General features: G+C 39.3%; 2 protein-coding genes across 3 annotated transcripts in view; both read right to left on the bottom strand.

The window, feature by feature from the left end:
• Nucleotides 1-1,703: 1,703 nt before the first annotated feature.
• KIAA0408 (KIAA0408 ortholog) lies at nucleotides 1,704-18,194 on the bottom strand. Its single transcript, XM_038132060.1, has 5 exons — nucleotides 18,025-18,194; nucleotides 14,980-15,309; nucleotides 14,561-14,640; nucleotides 11,990-13,355; nucleotides 1,704-10,185 (listed from the first exon to the last, which is right to left on the bottom strand). Exons 1-5 carry the CDS (start codon nucleotides 18,157-18,159, stop codon nucleotides 10,015-10,017), a joined length of 2,082 nt encoding a protein of 693 aa, XP_037987988.1. The 5' UTR covers nucleotides 18,160-18,194; the 3' UTR covers nucleotides 1,704-10,014.
• Nucleotides 18,195-22,189: 3,995 nt separating this feature from the next.
• SOGA3 (SOGA family member 3) overlaps nucleotides 22,190-22,365 on the bottom strand; it is a 38,019-nt gene continuing 37,843 nt past the window's right edge. For both annotated transcript variants that reach the window (XM_038132057.1, XM_038132055.1), the window contains exon 8: nucleotides 22,190-22,217. The gene's annotated coding sequence lies outside the window, so the exon portion shown is untranslated. The remainder of the gene's footprint in view (nucleotides 22,218-22,365) is intronic.

Here is a 22,365-nt window from a genome sequence, read left to right on the forward strand (position 1 = left end):
ACTGTAACAAACCAGCCTGATGCAGTGTGTGCCCAGGAACACCTTCTGTGCTGTTTCAGGCCAGGATGGTGCATTGTCTGATTTGGCCGATTTTGCTGGGCAGTGGTGACAGAAGGTCTTCTGCACCACAATAAAGTCATGTCAATGGCAGAGTAATATCTTTGGACTGGAGCAATGTTGTGAGCTACAGTGAGCCATCACAACAAGCACAATTGTTCTGGCTCAGTACCAGAGGTCACCTCTCACCAGTTGCCTCCTTTGCCACTGCAGAAGGCATTCACCTTCCCAGGATGAGCTTTTGGAATGAACCACTGAAGTTCCTCACCCAATCCAATGCAAAATCAGCTGGGTTTTCCCTTCCCCAGCATTAGGTGGCTTTACATCCGTCAGAGTGTTTGGCCTGTAAGGTGGGCACAGGTTTCACCCTTTCCCTCTTCAAAAGCAGTAGAAAAAGAGCATAGCCCATCTTACATTGCTACAGCTGTGCCTGCTTCAATTCCTTCCTCCTACTTACCCCCAGAAAGTCAAGAGTTCCCTGCTATTTCTTTTTCAGCTTCATTTTCCCGTGCTTCAAAACCAGAATTGTTCATGCTTGCTCCACAGGACTGCAGAAAACACTAAAACAGTGCAATGCTCTAACATCTCATATCTAGCATGCTCTCACTTTCTAAGCTGCTTGTGAAGAATGGTCTTTCCAACCTCCAAATTTATTACTCAGCTGGATCACAATCTTTTATTCTACTTCCAAACAAAGTGTAGTGATCAGAAGTACTTCTTGTGTGATACCATTAAAGAATTTTGCAGATCAAAGCCTGTCTGAAGTGATGGAGATGGTGACTACCCCTTCCTCTAGATCCAACTTAAAAACAAAAGCTGTGTGTGTAATGAAAAACAAATTGTCTGTGTGTCTGCCAAAGAAATAAGAAAACCAAGAGTGGCATTTCCTTACTCCGGACCTGCGGCTGCTGGCCTCTCTTGTAATATGGAAAGTCAGTGGTGGGTAATATCAGTCATGAAAAACAGTTTTAGTCAGCAGTGAGTGGGTGTGTACATTGTTTCAGAAAGAGAAGTTAGCTGTTGGACTTTTTACGGTGTTTAGGACAAGTAACATTGTGAGCTTCAACCTCAAACAACCCTAAAGTTGCTCTGGGTGTCAAGAAGACCCTTCTTCCTGCTGCCTTCCTTGGTTAGTAGCAGCAGCAAGCAGTCCTGGAGCAAAGATGGTAGCTAATGACATCAGTACCCACTTATGGCACAAGAGCTGATTTCAGTCCAGCTCTGACAATTGTTGCTTGCTCAGGAAAGTCAGTGCAAACCTGGGAATCCAGCTATGAGCACAGAGAAGTTCATCTAATGCTCCCCTGTACAGGAGGAACAGACCCCTCCTTTTTTATACCCATCTATAGCAATATGTCATCAGAGTTGAAGCCTGTGCAGCAAAGCTGGTGGAATCTGCTTCCTTGTTTTAGGAGAGATGTTCCACATGTGGCTTTTTTCTGCAAGGTTTTTTGTTTGGTTTGTTTGGGGTTTTTTTTGGGTGGGGTTTGTTTGTTTTGGTTTTTTGGGTTTCTTTTCTTTCCTTTTTTTTTTTTTTTTCCTGTTTTTTATTATAGTTTTCCCTGTGGGTTCATGGCTTTTACACAGTCGTTCTTACAGGCTAGTGATCACCAGTGTGAAATAGTAGCAGGAAATTTAAGCCCGCATGAAGTGCTGTGAGATTTATTACTGTACACTGCTAATACTTATACATGCACATAAAATTTGAAGTTTCTCTCTTCAGTCATTTCAATGTCAAACTCTGTGGGAAACATTAGGACTGACAGATTAATCTGAGATTTGATTTTGGATTTTAGGGAGGTTCAAGTAGCAATTAATATAAACCAAAAGTCTGAATTTGAAGACTCAGTTCCTCTCAGATTTCAGAGATACATTCCTGTCAGACACAGTTTACATTTGACCCCTGTGTGCCAAGTGAATGAACTCAATCCAATCTTCCTGAATTGGGGAAATCTTCACTGTTAATTAAAGTCTTTTTGATGCCTTGAGAAGGTACCTAGAACAGATGCTAGACAGACTTAAAGGAATAAAGTAGGTATTTATTAAAAGGCCTTCAAAGGATACACGTTGGGCAGTAGAAGAGCCTGGCCAAGGCCATACCCAAGATGGATGGAGTGTCATGAGTTTTCACACTTTTATAAGATTTGGTCCATTTGCATATTGGGGTTAATTGCCCAATTACAGCTTCAGGTTATGAAGTCCCATTCTCCCAGTTTGCTTTCTTCAATTTGCTGTTGTTTACACTTTTGGGGCCTGAAGCTGCAACTGTGTCCTTGGTTCTCAAACTGGAAAAGGATTGCTTTGTCTAACTAAACTGTGAGAAGAAATGGCTAACACTTTATATGAAGTTCAGAGTTATATACTAATGCAGTACAGAATCTGGAAAATATGAAAGCTAAAACTTAAGGCATCATTTTATCTACAGCCTGTCTTTCTTCAAATCACAGGAAAATGTAGGTAGGGGAAAAAATATATATATATATATTTACACTGGTCCTGTAAAGACAGATGCAAACCTATAATGCTTGAACAAAATATCATGAGAAAGGATTAGGACTGCTTTAGCTGAAAGAAATGATAAATTATTTGGTTCAACTTCCTACCCTAAAATGTCACAACACTTCCTTTCAATGGGATTTTGATTGGGATCCCAAGTCCACCATAACAGCCTTGCTTGTTCCATTTTAGCTGAGACTGACTATAAGACCATGTACAGGCCCCACTCTTGTTTCCATACAGTGCAAAACAAGAAGGAAGCAAAAAAAAAAAAAAAAGATCAGTGTATATATCCATGTGATGTGTATATTTCTGTGTGTATAGAGACATAAAAGGAAATTAGGCACTTGGAATTAGTGAGCTCTGATTTCCTCAAATGTTTCTCGAATGATGACAGAGGTGATGGCTCCAGCATTACATGAGCCTGGGTCTCCCAGACACATCTAAATGTATACAACCTATGAGACAGCAGTCTAGGCCAAAATACGTGCAGGCTGGCACTAAATGGCATTCTAGGAAAAACAGAATATCTAACACATAACTCATAGGAGGCTTTGCAAGCAGCATAATGCTACTTAAATCATCAGACCACTGTTATCTTCATTTCTGAATGTTGCAAATTACTTTCATCACCCACTCTCCACTCACTACAGGAGAAAGAAGTTGGAGCCAAGCTTAAAGAGACAGTTCACTTCTAAAAACCTCGGTGGGCTGACTGCAGATCACTTTGGCAAGAGATTTTTAAACAGTCTTAAATTTGTCTTGGCCCTTTGTACATCTAGTTCAGCTTTTGGCCAACTTCCAATAGTAAATGAGGATTTCTTCACTTTCTGTCCCAACTGCTGTGAAATTTTGCTGTAAAATTAATTAAAATTGCAGAAATCCATCCAAAGGGTAGTTGAAAGGAATACAGACTCCTGCACAGAAAAGGAAAAAGCTTTTTCCACACTACAGAAGAAAAAAAGGACCGAGAAACTATTCAGCCCCAAACTGGCTTCTGCAGTGCCTGTTGCACAAAGATAACTAAAGCCATCTTCCTCTGTTTTCTCTCATCTGGTCTGTAGAAACATCATGTGTTTTGCAGGTCTGGAGGGCTGTGGAAGAGAAGCTGGAAAGTGAAAAGAAGCCTCCATAGAACTATTTTTACTAGGTCTATTTCTCTTCTAAGGTGGTTGAATTGTCCCCTTCTGATAGACAGAGTAAAACTGCAGAGATGAGAAATGGAAGATCTTTGCATGGAAAACACTGTTAATCTTAAACTGACAAAGTCTCATCCATGTACAGGGAGACCTGTACAGCCATTTTTCCGTGCCTAAGCTTGAGAATTTTTCTTATTATCTCTATTTTCACTTTTTTTCTTTTTTTCCCCCACAGTACAAGAGGCAAAACCATGATCAGAGCTGTTAGGTAGGCTTATAATACTTTGAAGGAAAATATTACATGCATAAGCACATTTCTTTCATTAAAAGGTTCGATTGCATTTACTTACATGAAACTGGGCTTTCAGAAACTGCTGGATCCCATTAAGTCACATGTTATTTTTATGTAAACATTTCAGTGCCATTCTTTGGGAGGAGTCTGTTTACATACAATATTAGACATCATTTTTCTGTATGTCTGGCTGTGGTGCTCATATATGCAGTAAAGTGTCTTACAGCAAAAAACAGCTTCACTGGACACTATGGGACTTCCTAGAAGAAAAGTTTCTAAGATGTGCGTGCATGCGCAAGTATTTGTGTGTGTGTGCGCACAAAGATCTAAGAGTGTATGAGCCAGTTTGTGAACTGTCTTGTTCAACTTACATCTCACCATCTTACCTCCTTTGGTAGCCAGCTACTCTCTGAGTAGATATTTTGGCTTCAGAAGAACTCCTATGAGACTTCTTACCAGCAACAGCATGGGTAGGTCAAGTGTCTTCAGCTGAATTTGGAAAAAAAAATAAATCCCAAACTCCCAAAACAATCAGAATATCTTCATGAAAACTAGAAAGATCTTGCAAAGAAACAAGCACGCCATATGTACACACATATCTGGCTGTGGTGTTCTTCGAACAACATCTTAAGCAGCTCTACATCACGTATGGTACCAGAACAGCTGACCTGCTGCAGATATCTCATGATACAGAAGAGAAATTCAGTATCATTTTCTGTGTCACCATGCCAGCTGGCAGTGTCCTGTTTGCAGAGTTCACATATGACTGCAATTTTATTTAATGACAGTCCTTTCCTACCGTGAATATGATTTAGAAATTATTCTAGCTGCAGTAAACTCAATCAGGGAAATTTGAGGGGCACTGGCAGAAGTGCAGGCACATCTGCCAAGCCAGTGGCCTCCCTCCATGTGGAAGACAATCAAAATCAGACTCCTCAGCATTACAATCCCTGTGGTACATTAGCAGATAAGCAGAAGTCTATGCATCCATTGTCTCTAATATTAAAGAATCTCTGGCTTTAATGAGTTGACTAGTCAAGAGATTTTAACTCGCCCAATAATATCAGCCAGCAAAGCTTGCTTACTTGTGTTACATACCTTAGACATACCTGTGCAGGACCTACTCTCTTCCAGCTGTTCCTTTTGGGATTGCATTTACTCCACAGTAAAGGGAAAAACTATCTCATGTAATAGACCAGTATATTTTGGGCTCAGACATTAGATAATCTGACTTCAAGATATAACATGTATGGACTCCCCTACAGTGTCATTTTTCAGTGAATCTTGGCCATCCATACACACACACAGTCATGCACCACTAGGAGGAAACAAATTCCAGACCCTTTGACAGAAACATTGCTGACAGCAGGTACTAGAGAAAAGGCATTAACAGCACATTCACTTTGATCATGTTAATGGTTCAATCTCTCTCATCCCATGGAAATTCTAGTACAAGAATTCTAGTACAATTCTGTCTAGAGCAACATAGTTAGCAAGGCACCCTTAGGTATGAGCCGCCACAGCCACACAGCAACTGGAACAACTGGACACATCAGAAACACATCTCTACTGATACAAGAACTTTGCCAGCAGAAGAGGTCTGAGGGAGAGGGGTAGAACCAAAGTGCAAAAGCAGATGAATTGTCATTCAAAAAGCAAAAGCACAAATTCTGTATAATGTATGCCATTAACAGTGAAGAAAGTGCATTTTCAGTGATGCAAAACAATAGATCAAGATCTAATATATTTGTGAATGGCAATAGTAATATTATAGTAATAGTAATATTCTTAGAACAGCCTGTCCAAAAAATATTTTGGCTGCAGTACACATAGAAAGTCCTATGGCATGGCATATACATACAGACTAACAGCAATAAACCACATAAAAGTACACGCTAAGAATCAAAGAGGGGTGGGAAGGCCAGAGGAAACAAGAGGCTTTGATTTTGTGCATTTAGAGCACCTTCCAGTGTAAACACATGTAGACAACTAAAGACACCATTACAAATGAGAATACCATTACTGAGACTATCAGCACAGAATGGCTAGAGTTGTATATTACAGATCTCAAAGCCAAAGAAATTTTTTGCGTAGCAGCATGGTGAGAATTGTGTAAGTTCTTGGGCCTGCCTTCTGCATTGCTGTACATCTTTGCTAGAATGTTGTTGAAGACATTTGGATACAAAATTCCTATTTAAAACTCCAATTTTTAAAATAGACAACTGGAGAAATAAATTGGTGCTCTGAATGCTCTGGAAAATTCTATTACGTTGATTGCAAATCCTTTCCTACATATAACAGCCAACTCCCTTACCGTGTGTGTAATAGTGAGGGACAACTGTGTTGTTGCTGGAAAACAAAGATCGTTCCTTCAGCAACATTTTAAAGATACATAAGTATGTCACTTACATTGGAAAGACAACGCCTAATGGAGGTGTACTCTGAGTTTGAGGAATGATATGCAGAGGTTTTGAAAGGAATTATTCTCCTCTACTCCTGCCTCCAGCAGAGGGTCTGAGTCAGGCCAATTTTCTAGCCTCTAGGCGGCCTGCTCTGTTACATATGAGTGATTCTTCTCTGTGTGCTTCTACCCTGCCACGCTCTTCCATAAAAAGGTCGGGTAAGATTATGGCTGTATGTCCTGGCATGTGGGAGAACGATGCTTTTTGTCAATAAGTACCAGACATCTGATTCCTAGTGACATCCCCATTTCAATAGGCAGCTGACTCTGTGTCTCCAGGGTGTTAATAAGACATGCAATAAAGAGAGACTAATTCAGGGTGCAAGTAAGAATAACATATATCTGCATTAAGACTTCAGACAGGGTACGGAGGAATAAAATTACTAAAACCTATTTCAGAAACAGGCTTACAAAGCTCACCACTTCCATTGGTGACATTAGGATTAATAGGAAGGTCAAGTTATGCTTAGATCATTTGTGTTTCTTGCACAAGTGTGTGTATATGTGTAGATTTCCTTGTCAGAAACAACACAGGGGAACTTGAAAGCCCAAAGGAGCTTTTCTCCCTACAGCAAATAAGTGAATAAAGCCTTTACTGTGGTTCAATAACCACAGTTGTGGGAACTAGAAAAATCACCACATTCATTTGCATTTGAAGAGCATATTTAAACAGCAACAGTGGCAATTTTCTAAAGTTAGGCTTTCCAACTAGCCGTCTGCAGACCAAAATCACCAGTTTTGGTACTTTTAGGCATCAGAAGCAATGTCTAAAATTAGACTGACACAGAAAATCTTGACAAAATGGACTCATCCTTGACCTATTCGTTTATTTCAAAAACCTTCTGTTCATTTAACTTACATACATCAGGGAATGTTGTTGGTATTTGATCCTTTCTCTGTGATTCAACAATGTGGTCTATGTCCAACGCAACCAAAGAAACTGAAGGGAACTAAAGAAACACCTTCACTGACTAATCAAGAGAAATGCTTTTGGAGTTACATACTTCAAACAAAGGTGCATCACAATTTCTCAGAACAAAACTGCTTAACTTCACCATAAAGGTAATTTAAACAAGTGTTTTTGCAGTCAACAGTGACTGAAGTTAAGAACATTTTTTTACAATTCTCTCATATTACCCTTTCCCCAGCATTAGGCATTCAAAGCTGATCAGCTGCTTAGGCATTTAAAAGGTCAATTTGCAAGGTGTTCTGGTTTGTTAATTTCCACAGTTAGATAGAATATTAAACCATGTTCCAAATTTACCGTGAATCATGTCTAATTTTTCTAGTGCTGAGGAAGCTAATGGAGTGCTTCAATTTCTAAATTAGGGTAAACAGTCAAATTTATAGAACCCTTGATTTTTCACCTGAGCACACAGATTTTTGTCTCTATCCAAACTGTATGAATTTTCTTCAAGATTTTCTGTCCTTGTATCTTTTCCATCAATAACTTTGCAATTATGTCTGAGTAAGTTTTTGATGAATTGTTGATTTGCTTGAAGTCTTCATGTATTGTGGGATAGACCTAGAAAGGACCAGAAGTTTAGATAGAGCAAATTATTCTGAGTGTATTTTTGGCCAAGCAGGCAGCCACAATGGCATGATAAATTGGGATTTATGGTTCTAATGCCTGCTCACTCCAATATTCACAAGCCTGAACTGTTACCAATGCTACCACACAGGCTATTGCTCAGAACACAGGGCCTCCTGTTTTCTCTCTCTTCAAAAACAAAGAAGAAAGAAGAATAAGGTCCTTAAAGGAAGGAAAAAAGTGTGAATTCTCAACATGACTGGAATAGAACAACAGATCACTACCAAATTAAGCACATTAAATTTTCCCTATATTGCCACATATACAATTCACTAGGACAAAAGCCTATACTCTCTCTGAAATCCTTTTTACATTCACATAAGAAGATGAGCACATTAATGGATCCCGGGATGATTTTTGAAATTCCTTTGAACACACTATGTTTCTCCAGAAGAAGAAGAAAAATTGCCAGACAAGATCAGGCTGATGTTAAAAAGTGCCTTTTTACTCCTTCTGACCTAGACATGCTGTTTAAAGGTAACATTTGTCATCATTTCTGCACTGGATAGCCAGCAACAGCCTAACGAAAGGTGCAAAAATTCCAGGATGAAGGACACTGTCTTTCTGAAAGTTCAGAGCCTGGATGGCATCCATACTTCTTTCACTTTGTGAGAAGGAACAAGCCAGGCTCTATGCATGCCTTTCAGATGGCAAATAACACCAAGTCAAGTGATGGCAACACCGGAGTCGCAATGCCATGTGTCAGGATTTCGGGCACCATTGTGATCATATCTTGATGCAGTATTTCCCTACTAGATGCAGCTTGTTGCCAGAGTGCAAGTAAACTTCATAACTGACTGCCACGAGTCAGTCCAGGAGCAGGGAATTAGCAAGTGGCTCAGGCACTCTAGTCTAGGAGAAGAGTAAAAAAGGAGTGCGGCTGCAGCACTGGGAGCCACGGTGCCTGTTCTCCTGCCTTGAGTGAAAGTAAACAAGTCCATTGTTATCTGACTTTGCCAAACCTCAAAGTATAGTGCTAGAAGGAAAAATAAGCTTTACAGAATTGAGCATATACAACTCTTTTCTTCCCTTCATAAATTGTATGTTAGAATAGCTGAATCTACCAAAGTGTTTACAGTATGCTATATATATATAATGGCACATTTAAGCTTTGTAAAGGGTTTGGAACATTTCAGAAATGTCTCTGGTGCTGAAAAAGGCTAATGCATTACAAATAATATAATATTTTAATTCAGAAAAAATATGTTTGGGAATTTTGACCTAGCATTAGGGTTAGGAAACTGAACGAGGATGCCATGAAGCATGACTGACAAATCAGTCAAGCTAGTCTGCTTCAGATACATATTGTGCAAGGCATTTTCACTGCGATCAGTCACAAAAAATGCATATTTAGTTTTTTTACATTAAATACTACACCTATGAACCTATGTAAAAGATATACAAAATATAAATGTCATCGGGACTGTATATTTCAAACTTTTTAAAATAAACACAAAGTAGATATATATATATATATATTTATATATATATATATATATATATATATGTAGGCATATAGGTTGTAATTTCAATGTCAACACTAGCACAGTTTGTCTCTTCTAAATACAGGCCAGTATACCTCCTAGTCCAACACATGCACCTACAAACACATGATCATGCATACAGCTTTATGTTCTGCTGTTTGCAGAAAAGTCAGAATATACAGCACTATACATTGTTTCAACTCAAAATTGATCAACAAATTAAGAAAGATGCCGTTCAAAAGAAATTCCTGGTGAACTGTTAAAAAACACCCCCAAAAAACAGAGAAAACCAGGGATATCTCTATTTCATCTCAATAAAAACACTGAAGACCATGGTGATGATGACCTAAGATTCAGAATGCTTTGTCCGGCATGTGGTGGGGGTCACTCTTGGACAAAACACAACAGTGTGGAACTGGTTGCTACGACACATACCAAACACAGTTATAGTGAGGCTTAGAGCTTTCACAACACCATCCAACCCAGCCCTGGGTTCAGACTACTGAGGTCTCTGACCGAAAGGAGACAGAGTTGTACACTGCTCTTCTCACAGCAGGCGGTGCTGATGGGGATCTGGATGCCCATCTGGAAGGTAGGCGGCGATTTGCTGGCCGAGCGGGACGGGAGAAGCCCTTCTCACTCGAACATTTCACTGGCACACATATCTAGAACACAAAGGCAAGTCCTTGCTTTAACAAGTTACAGCTTTTGTGGAATGCAGCGGGAATGCAGGAAGACATTTGTGGTGACCTCAGAGCAGGTGGTTGGAAGCTATTAAAAGGAGCGTAGCAATGCACAGAATGCAAAAGAACAGCTATTTCTATGTACAGGGATTCTCACATCAGTTGTGGTTTAAAATACATGAAGACAAGTGTCAGATACAAGAAAACTTATAAATGATAGTGCAAGACAAAATTGACATTTCCTCTTATCTTTTAGTTTCTATAAGTTTTTTTGTCAATGAATGCTGTAAAATATTCCAAGTGTAGGACTCAGAATACCATCTGATATTACTGGAGTAGGATCTACATACTTCTCAGGTATTTTTTGATAGATCCTATTTCAGGAAACTCTGTTTCCATTAGTTCAGTGTGAAGCTGTTTAACTTGGTAACTAATTCAGATTGGTTATGTGTTAATACAGTGTCATGTCTACCAGCAGAGCCATAGAGATGCAGAGGAAACTCCACAGATTTTGATCATAGCTACATTGATGTAAATTTGATATAATGAAAATAAACCCAGTGCCTCAAGCCACATGTAGTTCTTTACATCTCTGTGACATTAATTCTGCTGGACATAAAATGGTATCTCCTGGTCAGGCAGAATTCTATACTTAGTTTCTACAGACAGAAATGACAATATAAAATGTGAGCCTGTGAAAAAAGTCAATATTCCTTTCCTCCATATAAATTGATGAAATTTTGCTTGCCTGTCAAAAGTTTATTGGATGAAAAAGAAATCAGAAGCTTCACGTTTTTTTTATTTCTGTGCTGAAGGAAAGATGTGCCTGTTAAGCAAGACATTGCATCCCAGTAAGGCTGTCAGAGACATGCAGAAGAAAATCTGCATGGTCAGATTCTCAGCTGCTTATATCTATATAGCTCCACTGAAGTCTGTGAATTTGTGCCAGTTTAAGGCATACCAGCTGACAGCCTGAACTCATTTAAGTTTCCCAGCTCAAAACACACCTGCCTTATCTTTTTTGAGATTCCAAGAGGCACATCTCTTTGTGTCCTTTTTGGACTTTTACAGAACCTGCAACTTACAGAGTGTTTTCCAAACCATCTGTTTGCCTTCTCATTAAGAAAGAATGTTGGCAAAGGCAATATTTCTAAACTTCTGAAAATAAACTTCAGCCAAATATAAATTAATTAGTCATGCCATGCTCTTCTGTTTCTGTGAGCCTATGTTTGAATATATAGGAAAAGTTGGAACTGAGACATGAATAAGAGAAGGTTACTTTATTACTGGAATCTTTATGGAGTCACAATACTCCTTGTCATAGGCAGTTCCAAGGAAATCCTGATCCAAGCAGCACCCTGGATACTGAAAAATGTTATCTAAGACCTCTAGGGTTTGGTGCATGGCCAAGTCTGCTTAAGCCCTATAGGAAGTCTTATGACACAACACATCAGCTAAAGGAAGGAGAGAGGGTGTTAAAACCTGGTTGAAGCTCTCACTAGTTCAATCTTAGCATAACTGCACTGTAGAAAAAAAACTAGCTTTGCAGAACACCAGCAGGGATAAGAATCTGGCACGTCTTCACTGCTCATTCTTACTTACACGCTTCTGCCCTCCCACAACTCTTAATCTGCAGAGGAAATGCTCCTGATTCATCCAGATCCTGGCCTAAAGTATCTATTTTTACATAAGTAGTTACAATATAATGTTAGTCTGCCCCATTTAAGAGTCTGAGGCTTGTTATGGAATGGAATTGTTTTGCTTTTGTCATTCCTATGAACCTTACCTCTGGTAACTTCTGTCTCTCTTTTCCTTGCTTGAGTTGCTGCCCAATATGCCTGGCTGAATTCCTCGGAAAGTCTTGTTTTTCTTGCTCAATCTGGAGCATTTCTAAATACTGACTCAGTGTCTCGCAACCCCCATTGGTGAATTCAGAATTTGCCTGTGTCCTCTTATCTTTGCAGCATTTTGCATTACACAGAGAAGTCACAGTTGATTTTTCATAGGTTTTCAAAAGCTTTTCAACAACACCATAGTTGGACCTTGAGTCAGCTGAACGCGGGCGGCCGGATAAATTACTTGGTCTCCAGTCATGCTCGTGAAGCATGTGCCTGTAACCACTAGTATTTGGAAGTCCATTCACGTGTTTTTGTTGCCCTGCTGTCCTGACAACTTTGCTGGGGTTGTTAGTTTCTTGCTCCTTTGCTGCAGAGAGCTTGGGATTGGAAACACAAGATGTATTTACAGTTTCTGCCCTGCTAGCAGTGGAGTCACATGGCGGACCGCAGGGTTTGTGATCTTCTGATGCTGTTTGAGGCACCTGATTTTCCTGCAGAGCATTGTTACATTTATCTGTGTGAAATACAGTCCGATTAAACTCATCAATCTTTGCTGCTAGCGTTTCATTTCTTTGGGTCTTTCCCAAAGGATACCTGGTGTCTTCCAAAAGATCATTGTGCGAGGTAGCAGGGGCATAAAAGTCATTGCTGTAAAAAGGGTTGCTGTGAGACTTGGTGTTTTGTTTCTGATGCATCTTGTTGCTTTGGGCCATATTTCCATCTGAACAACTCTTTTGGGCTGACAGTGGGGAAGGCTCATTTTTATTGTCTTTTCCAAGCTTGCCCATATCATATGCCCATGTGTTGTGGCAGAAATTTGTTGGAACATTGCACTCATTTTTGGTTACAGGTATTGCAGCAGTTACCATCACAGGAACTTTCACAGCCTGCCCTTCATTTGCACAGGCTACTGCAGATTTATTTTTGTTTACAGGTGAAGGATTCCTAAGTTTCCCCCCATTCCAACAATCCTGAGCCTTGCAATTGCTTTTGATGCCTGGATCTCTTATGGGTGCTTCTGAAAGCTGAATGACTGCAGAAAGTGAGTTTGTTAGGTGCCGAGAAGTGCTCCGTGGAGGAACTGGTGGAGCTTCTTTCTTTTGCCAAGGTCTGAAATCTGTTCCTACGTCACCAGTAAGACTACCATAAGAAATGTCCTTCAAGGCCTTGGTGGAGCTCATCAGATTCTTCCTATTATTATGCTCCTCTGTTTCAAAAGTCTGTGATTCATTGCTGGACACATGGTTCATCTCAGGCAGAATAACTGTGTTTTGGGTTTCCTCAAATTCCCCCAGGAAAGGAAGTGACTTCATTCTGGAAATAATAGAAGAGGTGTTTTAGGGATGAGCAATAAGGAACATTCCAGAGGACCTCAGTATGGATTAATTCTCCCCAGAAGCAGGTGTTTTAACACTGGCTACTTAAAAAGGTTTGGGAGCAGTTTTGCTGCAGCTGATGTACACAGCACAGCTGAAACACACACAAAAAATTTCAGGAAAGGTCAATGAAAGGAATTTGCATTCCTTTCCTTTGCCATAAAATCCTTTCTGAGTTTTTCAGATGATGACTGTTTCCTTGTCTCTGGTACAATAAGTACAGTAGGATCTTGTTCTAATGACTCACAGGAGTCTACCTGACTATGAACTGAATGAAGAAAGCTGTAGGACACAGTGTATCTCTTGTTTAGGTTCATAACCTTACACATGAGATCTGACTTTTGATATATGATAAAAAAGCATCTTTAAAACTTATGCATCAGCTATGAATCCATTTGCTCTAGAGATACAAAGAGTAGCCCAGCTAAAATAATGAATTAGTGACAGACTTTTAACTGATCACATGGCGGAGAGTGAGAAATCCCTCTGACCTTTGGGAGCACCTGAGAAGGTTCAGTTTTACCTGAGAATTTCTGCACAACTCAAGAGGCAGTCTGGTGTTTAGCTTGCTGGAGAAGACAATGAACACTGAATTTTTAACAGATGATGGAATGTTCATTTGCCATACTTTTCAGGGTCTGACTTGCTGTTTTTCCATTAGTACAAACGTATAGTAGTTCTTCCCTCTCTTGCTTTCTGTCTGCTCTTGGATCATCAGTTCCTGACACATCCCCCATGCTTAAGGCTAGATTTGGGCTTTAAGTAAGAAATTCCCAGCCTGAGAAACTCATACAGTGTTTTATAAAACTACATGGCAATGGGGCCAGAGTAGATAGAAATATCTGTTCACTTTCCAAATCCTCTGTACAGCCATTAGAAACAAATACATTTTCATCTCATATAGGTCCTAATCTGAATTTGTATGTTCTCTATATATAAAATCTATTTTGTTAGTAAAACCTGCCTTTGTATAATATTTCAGCATATTTCATTTGAATGTTTTATACTGATCACTGAAACACTAGGAGGGTAGGAACTGCCCAACTCATAAACCCAACAGCAAACCTGCCTTCAAAGTGAAAAAGCATAAGGAGAAATATCCATTTCCTTCCTCTAACATAAGAAGTCCAAAGATGCTTTTACCTTCTGTGATTGGACTTCTTTCGAATTTCCTCTTGATAGCTGCATAATTCTTCACTGACTCTGGCAAGTTCTTTAAGAGCCTTTATAAATATAAAAACAGGCCTTTAATATATACATTTAAAATGATATCTCCAGAATTAATTTGAAACTTGTGGTAATTTGCATTTACGATTCACAGCAGAGGGAAGCAGTTGAGATAAGATACAAAAATGCTTCCACCTTATGAACACAGGTAAAGAGCAGGAACACATTCAAACAGTGAGAAGACACTCATTGATAGCAAACCTAGGAGCAAGTAGAGACAGTGACTTGTGGAAAGCTAAAATCAGGGAGATCAGTTCTTTAGCTTAACCTGGCAGGACAAAGTCCTCAGTGTTTTCCTCCCCCTTGTAACTGAAACATGCTCAAACTTTACTTACTACATTGAGATCACCAATATAATTCTTGGTATTTTGCTCAGAGGTTTTAATGGTGAGGCTGTCTTCAGGTTCTTCATGGTTCTCAAAGGCCATACTGTCCATTAACAGAATATTGTTTCTGCGCTCCTTCCATTCGTTTCCTTTTGTACCAAGCAGACTCCCTTTCTCCATTCTGTCATTTGCCACATTGTGTTGATGGTTCAGCTCTGCTGTGTCACTCTTTTGCAAAGTAGGGGAATGCATGGACAGCTGCAGCATCTTGCTCTGAATGGCCTTGCTATCATGGATGGTCATATTGCTCTCCCTCCTAAGTTTTACCTCCTGGTAAAGCTGAAAAGACAATAGAATCTTCTATTAAAACATGATATTGTAATGAGCTTTATGGCAAAGCCCCCATATTTATCTTCTGCTTTGAATGATGCTTCACTCAGCAGCACTGATTAGAAAGATTCTAGACATGTCAGAGGGAAAGTGCTGAGTCACCTAGTGTGACAATTCAAACACCAGGATTGCCACAGGATAAGGCTGTTATCATTCTCGAACTCTCTGCCATAATTTCAATATATGGCTTCCACCTATGGTTGGGCCTGGAAGAGATCTCAGGAGAGAACTGGCCCTGCCTTGAGCCAAAAGATGCAGGGTTGTTTTCCAAGTAATATCAGCACGCTCTGTGGTGGACACAACTGTTACCTGATGGACAGGGAATGTGGAGGAATGGGACAGAGAAAGAGTGTTCTGGCTATGTTACAGCCTATTACAACATATTATTTGAAGGAGAGGAAGTGAATTCTCATAAAATACAGTGCCATCTGCACTAGAGCAGACTCCTTCAGTTCTCAGACAAGTGGAATTTTTCCCTATGACTGGAGTGATAAATCAGTACTGCAGAATGGTATTGTTTGGCAACGTGCTGTCACCTTCTTCTTTCATGCTATCTGCTGAGATCCAGTGGCTTCATTAGTAAATGGTGTTAATTCTGGTCACCCAGCACATTCAAACTAGGAACTGTGTTAAGACATAAATTAGAAAAAAAATGGCAACATCATAAAAAATCTCTTCCGCTTACAGTATAATTTCCAGTGCCAAGAATCCCACAGCTCTGTATAAACATTCATTCTTAACTTGCTCTCATGAAGAAAGCACACAGGCACCTCTGAGCAGCCATCTGCCTGCCCTCTCACAGTGCACAAGGCTGTCACAACAGCTTTTGGAAGGACAGTGGAAAAGAACAACAACATGCAGAACATGTGGCCATTTCATGGGTAGTGCAGTGGATTAGAAGTATTCTCACGTTCAGAGACTTAACACTTGACCTCATCCTGGGTTTTCAGATTTCACTCCCAAAGCCCAGCTGCTCATGGAAACTGAGGGCTGAACTTTGCCATTTCCAAGAAATAAGAGCCTCATATGGATTCAGCATACCAGTAAGAAGGAAGGATACCACCCCATAATATCTCCTAAACCCCACATGCCTTTCTGGAAGAAGTAAATTAGGTTTGGTGAGGTAGAGAAAACTGCCAAATTAAAATACAAACTGACAAGTAAGCACAAATTTTATTGAGGAAATCCTTCTACAGATAATGGCATTTAAAAGGTATTATCTATCTCTCCTTTTCTCCAGACATGTGGCTTGTGGAGAAGAAATGTCAGGCATCTGAAATCAGCAGCAGCTATAGTCACAGCTAAGAGGGGACCTTAGGATTCCAAAAACCTTGGGGTATAATCTGTAGTTTTGTTTGGCCCTGCACTAGCCAGCAAATTGCTTCATTCTCTTCTCCTCAGCCCCATTCCATTCTTTATCTCTTTTTCTGTCTGTGTCATGCTTTCCTAATCTCTGTGCTAATAAAGAACACGATGAAAACAGTCCTTGCTGACATTGTCAGGTCTACTAATAGCCAGAATACCTTCTCATTACTGTCACTCCAAATCAGCTCTTATACCTAAGAAAATGAAATTCAACTACATATACAGATCACATTGCTAACTTTTGAAGCATTCTCAGCTTGGCCGTGAAATTAGGGAAGACTGCACAGAAAAGTCCTAACATAAAAGACAAACTGTGGCTAAGACCATGATACCAAAGTCTGCAAGAATTGTGGGTAAAATATAAGAGAGTTGACATTATGGGGTTTTGCTGCAGGCTGGTTTAATGGGCAGTGTATGGCTGCAATTCCTTTGGCTTTGACCATTTTCCTTCTCAGTTTCATGTGAGCAATCTCTGCCATACATTCCTGTGCTGCTCAGCCACACGACAGTGCTGGCAGAGAGCAAGTGAAACTACTCCATGTGTATATTAGATGAAAAATGTGGAAAGCTCACCAATGAAAAAACTTGCCTCTACAGCCTGCCAAGCAGACTCAGTTAATGCATTAGAGAGTGTCAGAGGGTTTGGCTGCAGGGACAATTTGGGGATAAAAGAATAATAAATAATTGCTGTGACTATTTCTGGAAGGAAATGCATTGCAAATAGCAGGGACTGTTTGCTAGTATTTGTAAACAAAAGTGGTTTCATGCTATTTACTGTACCTGTTTTCTCTCCCAAGAGTCATCCATAAAAGGAACAGGTTCTAGCCAGAATAATTCTGCACCATGCACTACTTCATATATACATTTTTTTTAATATTACCATTTGCCCCAGCAGACCTGTGCCATCTAAAGCCTTTTTGCTAGATAACTATAATGCCTAAATTTTTGTTACAAAATATGCATTTTCTAAACCCCACATTGTTCAGTATTTACTTGAAAAAAGCATGTGTAATATAGGCAACATGGCTCATGCCCATGACTGAATTGTCAGCAGTACGTACTGCCAATAATCTCATAGCTCACAAAGCCACATTCACCTGCTACTATGTATTCATGCCTATTAAATAAGCAATTGCGAATACTGCTTAATCCCAGGATTTTCATCCTTCCATCAACTTTTAGAAACTTCCAGTGACACATAAGAAATAGGATAAAGCACAGAAAAAAAGACTTGAAGAGACTCAATGTCACTTCACCCCAAGCGAAAATGGTAGTGTTTGGATTTTTGTTTAAAAGTACCTCTTCTATTTTCTTCTGCATGACCTTCCATTGACATTCCCATTCTTTCCTTTCATTGTCAAATCTCTCCAGCAATTCCATTTTTTCTTTATTCCAGTTCCTCTCAGTATTCTCCAGTTGTTCACGCAGGTCCATGGCTAAGAGCAAAGACAGCTCTCCTTTTTTTTCTTCCTTCCCTCAATGTTTCCTGGAAGTTTAAGAGAATCAGTCTTACTTATGTTTTATTCTAGCTTTCAGGGAACAAAGACAATAAAGAAACTTCCCAAAATTAATAACCAAAAGGAGCTTGTAGAAGACAGTATTATTCAATTGATATTTGTCTGGAGTGTGACTCAAATATAGGCGAACTAAGCATTATAGGACATAAATGCAAAGGCAGAGATGTCCAGTCTGGCAAGGGGAGGTGGAACACATTCAGCATCACAGAATTCAGTAACATCTGCCACAGCAGGCTCTGTACCATGATCACCTTGCATCTTTGCTGTTCCTCTTCACTATAAATGTGTTTTCAACAAACTCGGGTCTGTACAATATTGAATGGCACTTCAGGACCTTGGGATCCTGCAATATCTGCCCTTGAGGGTGAAAGCTATTTTTATATTTGTCCAAAAGACAACTGTAAAAGTATCAGTTTGCTCACGCACTCCCTGCACGCATGCAAGGAGCATGACAAGGACTGGTACATTCTTTTGGAAATTGAGGACTGCAAACTTGATATACTCAGGGAATTCTCATGGCTACATGAATGCTTTGGAACTCATGAAGGAAGATGGGACAGGAAAGCTACAAACACATAAACAGTAGAAATCATTTATATAGAAGGGACAGAAGGTCACCAAAAAGGGTTCCAGAATTTTGGATTTACAGATCTAGATCTATAAATGTTAGTTTCAGGATCAGCATAGGGAGAACTAGAAAATGTTCTTCAATGACACTAACTCCAATCTAGTTCAAAACCTTTCTCAGACTATTTGAGTAATTAGTGCTTCAATTTCTTCTTCCCCTTTAGAAGTCTTTTGCATCTTAGTGTTTGTAAATGGAAAATGTATTAATTGAGCCACAAATTGGCAAGTTTAAGGGAAATATTTTACATCTGTTTATCTGACTTTGGAGCAAAGCAGTTACAAATCTTAAGGGCCTGGTGTTCCTCTTGCTTTCTTAGTTCTACACTAGAAACCCCATTACCACCAGCACATTTACTATGCCATCAAGTCTGAAATAACACTCATTCATTCAGTTATGATGGCTTCTGTGATATAATGCCTGGTCCAGAGGCGTTGATACTTGAGTTTGTTAACTTCAGCTCTCAAAGCTAGTTGCTGTGCTACCTAGGTGGTTATGGAATCTAGTTCTAGTAATAAAATGCCTCTGCATTGCTTTCTCCTTCTGTCAGAAACCAAATGGTAAGCAATTGAATTATCAGAGAGTTAACTAGGACTAAGACCTCTTTACCTTTCTGCAATTTGTTCATTTCCCTGACTGATGATCAGTGATTGTCAGCTCACAGAACTGCTGATTTTACTGTCCACATTTCCTATGATATAGTAAAAATTCATTCCTGAGCAAAGCTCTTCCCCATCCCTTATGTTACTGGCAAGTCTTGTTGATTTAGCTGTGGTTACCATGTAACCACCAATTACTGTGTCTGCTTTATTTCAGCTGACCGGGAAGAGGATGTCAAACTTGGAGTCAGCTTCTTTCATGTACAAGTAAGCAGAAGAGCTCAGATGAAACCCAACAGGTTACTTAGGTCTTTGGGTCATGAGAAGTCCTTCCACAGCATCTCCCAAGCCATCACAGGCCCAGCCCTAACTCAGGGCTTTCAGAACAGTTTACTCCAAGTGCCTGCCTTGGAGCTTTGAAATAATAATCTGTCCCTCAACTACCTACAAACAGATTTCAAGCCCTTCTTCTTTCCCCTGCCTAAAAACATACTGAGCAACTTCATAAAACCATAAACCACCTTGAAACTAGGAGCTGCTGAAAGACAGCACAGAATTCTCATCAAAAAAGAAGCCAAGTACTGGTTTGCTCACGGCCTCTTAGGGAATGCAGCCAGGCTACAGAGACTGCACCTCTCCAGGCCAGTGTTTCAGCTTTGTGCCAGACTCCAGTAAGCGCTGACCAAAAACAACTTGCAAAAAAATTCTATTACACTTAAGATCTATTGCAATCTAAACATCTATTGCTAACAAACTTTAAGACTATTGCAGTACTTTCTCACCTTGATTATTCAAAGGTTGCAATTTTTAGTACCGCCATTTGGTTTTGGTTTTTTTTTTTTTTTGCTACATTTATGTCTTTTTAACCTTTCAGGACACCTCAGAAATAAACAAAAGTCCACTCTCTGTTCTACTATAATCCTTATACAAATACACGTCAGAAAAAAAAAAAGAAAAACCCCCATGTGTAAATGCTGTACAGTCATGAACAAGACAGGCAGACATAATCTGTCAACAACTGGCACAAATGGTGATTTTGCTAGCCCTATTAGTAATAATGACCATGCTTTAGTCAGCCACATATTACTAGAAAGGTCAATACTGTATAGCATATTTGTTTTTACACATATAAGAACAGATATAATATGTACTCCTTTCAAGCATGAATATAGCATTGAAAAGGCCTCTGGTGCTTCCTTAGTGCTGGAAACTACTATTGCCGTGTTGGCATTCATCTTAACAATTTTCAAATTGTTTCATATGGAACTCTGATTATAAAAAAAGACCGAAGACAGTCAGAAGGAAATCAAGTCTTGAAAGAGTATAGTTACAGAAGTTACAGATGGTCACTTGTAGCTCTAAGATCCACAAAAGGCTTGTATTGTTTCTTAGGCTTCTCTGATTTCCTCTTGACATAAACTCTGAGAAGAAAACTCATGTTTATTGATGTTAGCAGCTGGATGACTATACAGCTTTGCTGCTATTGCACAGTGGATCGGCTCCTCAGAGACTTTGACTCCCATTCCTACTTCTCTTTCCCCTCACTTTCTCTTTTTCTTGGTGTTTCCTTTGGGTTTCTTTGGGGTTATTTTGGTGGAGTACAATGTGCAGTCCTGGTAATACACCCTCTATGTGTATAGTGCACTGAGATTTCCCCATGGGTATTTCACATGGCTAAAGCAACCCAAAGCATGTAAAATGTCACATTATCATTTGCTCTGTGGATCAGAACAATATCTGTGCTCTTGCAGTATTGGCAATTTCTCCATGTCCTAGACAAGGTCAGAAGCTCATTACAGCAATCAAATTAAGCAAATAATCAATTTTGTCTGCATCAGCTGCATTTTGCTTTAACTTTTCCTTTAGCCCTTCCTCCTCTCAAGCAAAAAATGTTTTAAGCCACTATTTGATGTTAGTCATTATTCTCCCATATCTTACCCTTTCTAGACAGATATTAAAAATGCAAGATAGTTTGCAAACAACCTCTAGCAACTTCTGAAAATTATCAGCTTGACATCAGCTGAGATGTTATTTTTCACTAGAGTTTAATCAGATTGGATGTGCATAATCATTCAGATACACAAATCTTCCCTTGTTTTTACAGAAAAAAACACAATCAAATTATATTTCCAATTAAGTGCTGTACTTTGGATGACTAAGAAAATTGTAAACATATGTATTTGCTCAATTATAAATGTGTGCCATGTGTCACGATAACATGCACTTTATACATTAAAAGAAAGTACAGTTGAGTGAGAGAAGAGAAAGAAAAGAGGGGAAAATGAGAGAGTGAAAGAAAGAGAAAGGAAAAAAGAAAAGGAAAAAATAAAAAATAAAAGAGGAAAAGAAAGAAAGAAAGAAAGAAAAAGAAAGAAAGAAAGAAAGAAAGAAAGAAAGAAAGAAAGAAAGAATTCAAGTGCACACATTGCTGTCATCCCTGTTCTGTTAATATATCTCTGCCTGTACTGAAAAAACTAACAGAACTTTAAGAATAAAAGGCATATATAACATATATGAACTTAACATTACATATAAATAACATTAAGAGGGATGTTTAAATAACTGTTTGCCACATCATAAATTTGCCTTCTTTTTTAATCTTAACTGTTCAAAAACACTGATTTGAAATAAACTGCAACCATACCTTTCATGGAATAAGAAATCCTTTAGGAGTTTTTCAGTCCATTTCCAGGCAGCAGAGAAAGCAATGAAACACACAGCTAGCAGGGATCCTGTTCTGTGAATCTTGATCTTTAAGAGAAGTAAGAAAGCTAAGCAAGACACAACCTTTCAACAGGGGCAGCATTTGCAACTCTCTTTGAATAAATGCTCAACTTTTGCAAACTGGAAAACAGTTCCGTCCAGCATCATCCCCGCAGCTGGCTTCCACGTGACGTCA

This window comes from Motacilla alba, chromosome 3, assembly GCF_015832195.1.
Source record: "Motacilla alba alba isolate MOTALB_02 chromosome 3, Motacilla_alba_V1.0_pri, whole genome shotgun sequence".
Lineage (NCBI taxonomy): Eukaryota > Metazoa > Chordata > Aves > Passeriformes > Motacillidae > Motacilla > Motacilla alba.

Coding starts and splice junctions, on each gene's coding strand:
- KIAA0408 (XM_038132060.1), bottom strand. CDS start 18,159: ATGGACCTGCGTGAACAACTGGAGAATACTGAGAGGAACTGGAATAAA. Junction 14,641..14,979: donor ATATTGGTGATCTCAATGTA/GTAAGTAAAGTT, acceptor ATATTTATAAAG/GCTCTTAAAGAACTTGCCAG. Junction 13,356..14,560: donor AAGAAGTCCAATCACAGAAG/GTAAAAGCATCT, acceptor TATTATTTCCAG/AATGAAGTCACTTCCTTTCC.